The sequence below is a fragment of the Colletotrichum chrysophilum genome, assembly GCF_026319265.1.
Source record: "Colletotrichum chrysophilum strain AFK26 chromosome Unknown scaffold_494, whole genome shotgun sequence".
NCBI lineage: Eukaryota > Fungi > Ascomycota > Sordariomycetes > Glomerellales > Glomerellaceae > Colletotrichum > Colletotrichum chrysophilum.
In genome coordinates this window covers 1-1,971 of record NW_026517781.1, presented here as the reverse complement: position 1 = coordinate 1,971, position 1,971 = coordinate 1, and the positions used below count along the sequence as shown (strand labels likewise).

The following is a 1,971-nucleotide window of genomic DNA, read 5'->3' as shown; positions in this document are numbered from 1 at the left end:
TCTTGGTAGAGATTTTGTCGCGGGATCCACGGATTCCGAATAATACAGCGCCAACACGATCGGGATCTCATCCGAGCCGCTTTCCTATTCTGACAGACTTAGTAGGCTTAGCTTCATCCCCGGGATCGCCTTTTGTTAACTTTCATCCACGTGTGGGGGACATATTGCAGACGCCTGGTCTAGAACGGTAGTTGAGGTCAGGATTAGGGTCAGTGTGCTTTCTCCACTTTAATGAAGATCATTCACCAAAAGTGTCATCCCCAAGATCGCATTTTAATGAATGCTGACGGCTACATGCTTGTTACACGAGCCTCAGTTCCCCTATGAGGACTTCAACTCATTTTGAACTGACTAGCACCGCTCTTTTTCAATGGAAATGACTCAAAGTCAGAAATAAACTTTACCCAACACTCTTCAACACGTGGGTTCAGCAAGAACCGTTCTCTTTGATTGCCTTATCGGTATCCGGCAGGCCACATGGGCAGACGACTAAGCTGAGCATGACAACAATTTCACGAGTCAACGACATATTAAATTTCAAAACGCTTAATCATTGCGCTATTAAGACCACAACTATCTACAGTTGAGGTCTGAATCGTGTTAGATCGGTATAGTCTTTATCCATATGTGATGGTTGCTCTTCCGAATATAAATCATCTCGTGTTCCCCAGACTTTAGGTAGCTATTCACTCCTCATCCTATCCACATTCATTCATTCATTACCTTCACTTTGCAACAGTTTTCATAACTTTTCCAACGAACACTTTCGTTTAGAACTCACTTTCCAATCTTCAAAATGCGTGCCGCCACTTTCACCGCCGCTGCTGCCTCCCTCATCATGGCTGTCGCTGCCGTTCCCCAGGGCTTCAACTGCAAGGTGCGTACCAATCCACCTTGAGAGCAACAAGCTCTTGGCTGCCTAGCCAAACAAGTACGAAATACTAACATCCACCAAGTCTGAGGGTTTCTGCACCTACTCCGACCCCAACTGCAACTTCTGCCTCAACATCGACCCCCCCGCCAAGCTCAAGGTCTGCCAGGCCATCGACCCCACCTACAAGAGCGCCCCTGGCGACATCACTCGTGGCCCTTCTGGCGTATGTCCAACTAAAACCCCCCTTCAAAGTTCCACGCTGACTCTCATGCTACTTCACAGGCCGACTTCCAGTGTGTTGTCACTTGCTGCCACTAAACGAAGATGGCAGAAGTCATGGACCTCAAGGGTTGAGTCGATGTCTTTGTATGTTGCAAAGTTCAGTTAGAAAATGGGAAAAGACAGAAACGTGTGAAAAGCTGTTGCGAGATTTGATTCACTGTGAAACGGGCTGAACACGTTAGTCCACGAACGCATGTGGCGTAGGAGAGCGGCTCGCGGCTCTCGGCTGATGGCACGTGGGCATCCGGCGCGCTTATCCCATACTTGCCCAAATAGGATACTGGGGCTCCTTAGTCCATCCTTAAAGGCACTGTACTGGAGGTTGCGGCTCGGTGCAAGAATGTTCTCCGGTTTCCCCCGCCATCCAGGGGGTTGAGTGCTGTGCCTCCAGGCGTGCCCATCAAGCGTGGACCTGTCCGACTTAACGCATGCATTTGCTTCAAATGTTTTCCGGACGGACTGGCTACTTTATGGCAGTTTTTGGTCCGTCTATATATGAAAATAACGAAAATCCGCGTTTCTCGACACCCGATTAGGCATACCTATGCATGGGTCACGTTCTCTGCAGCGCAAAATCTTTCCCACATTGGATAAAGACTGCCTTTCAACGTTAATCTACTGAAGTCTTTGATCCGTCATGGCCTCAGTATCTCTGCTTTGAAGGCATTGGGGTTTAGTGTCACGGGCTAGAGCCCGGATTGATATCTCCGGCTTCGCCGGAGCAGTTACCGAGATCCGGCTCCGTTGGACCCACTATTCTGCCGCAGTACGCCGCCTAACCCGGCCTGCTTCACCGCTGTTAGGTGCCTACCCTT

At 49.5% G+C, this 1,971-nt stretch overlaps 1 protein-coding gene across 1 annotated transcript; it reads left to right on the top strand.

Moving 5' to 3' along the window:
* Positions 1–796: 796 nt before the first annotated feature.
* COL26b_014513 (uncharacterized protein) lies at positions 797–1,228 on the top strand (the record flags this gene model as incomplete). The annotated part of the gene is made up of 3 exons (XM_053187084.1): positions 797–877; positions 957–1,097; positions 1,199–1,228. The coding sequence occupies 3 exons, from the start codon at positions 797–799 to the stop codon at positions 1,226–1,228; spliced, it is 252 nt and encodes an 83-aa protein (XP_053028971.1).
* Positions 1,229–1,971: the final 743 nt, after the last annotated feature.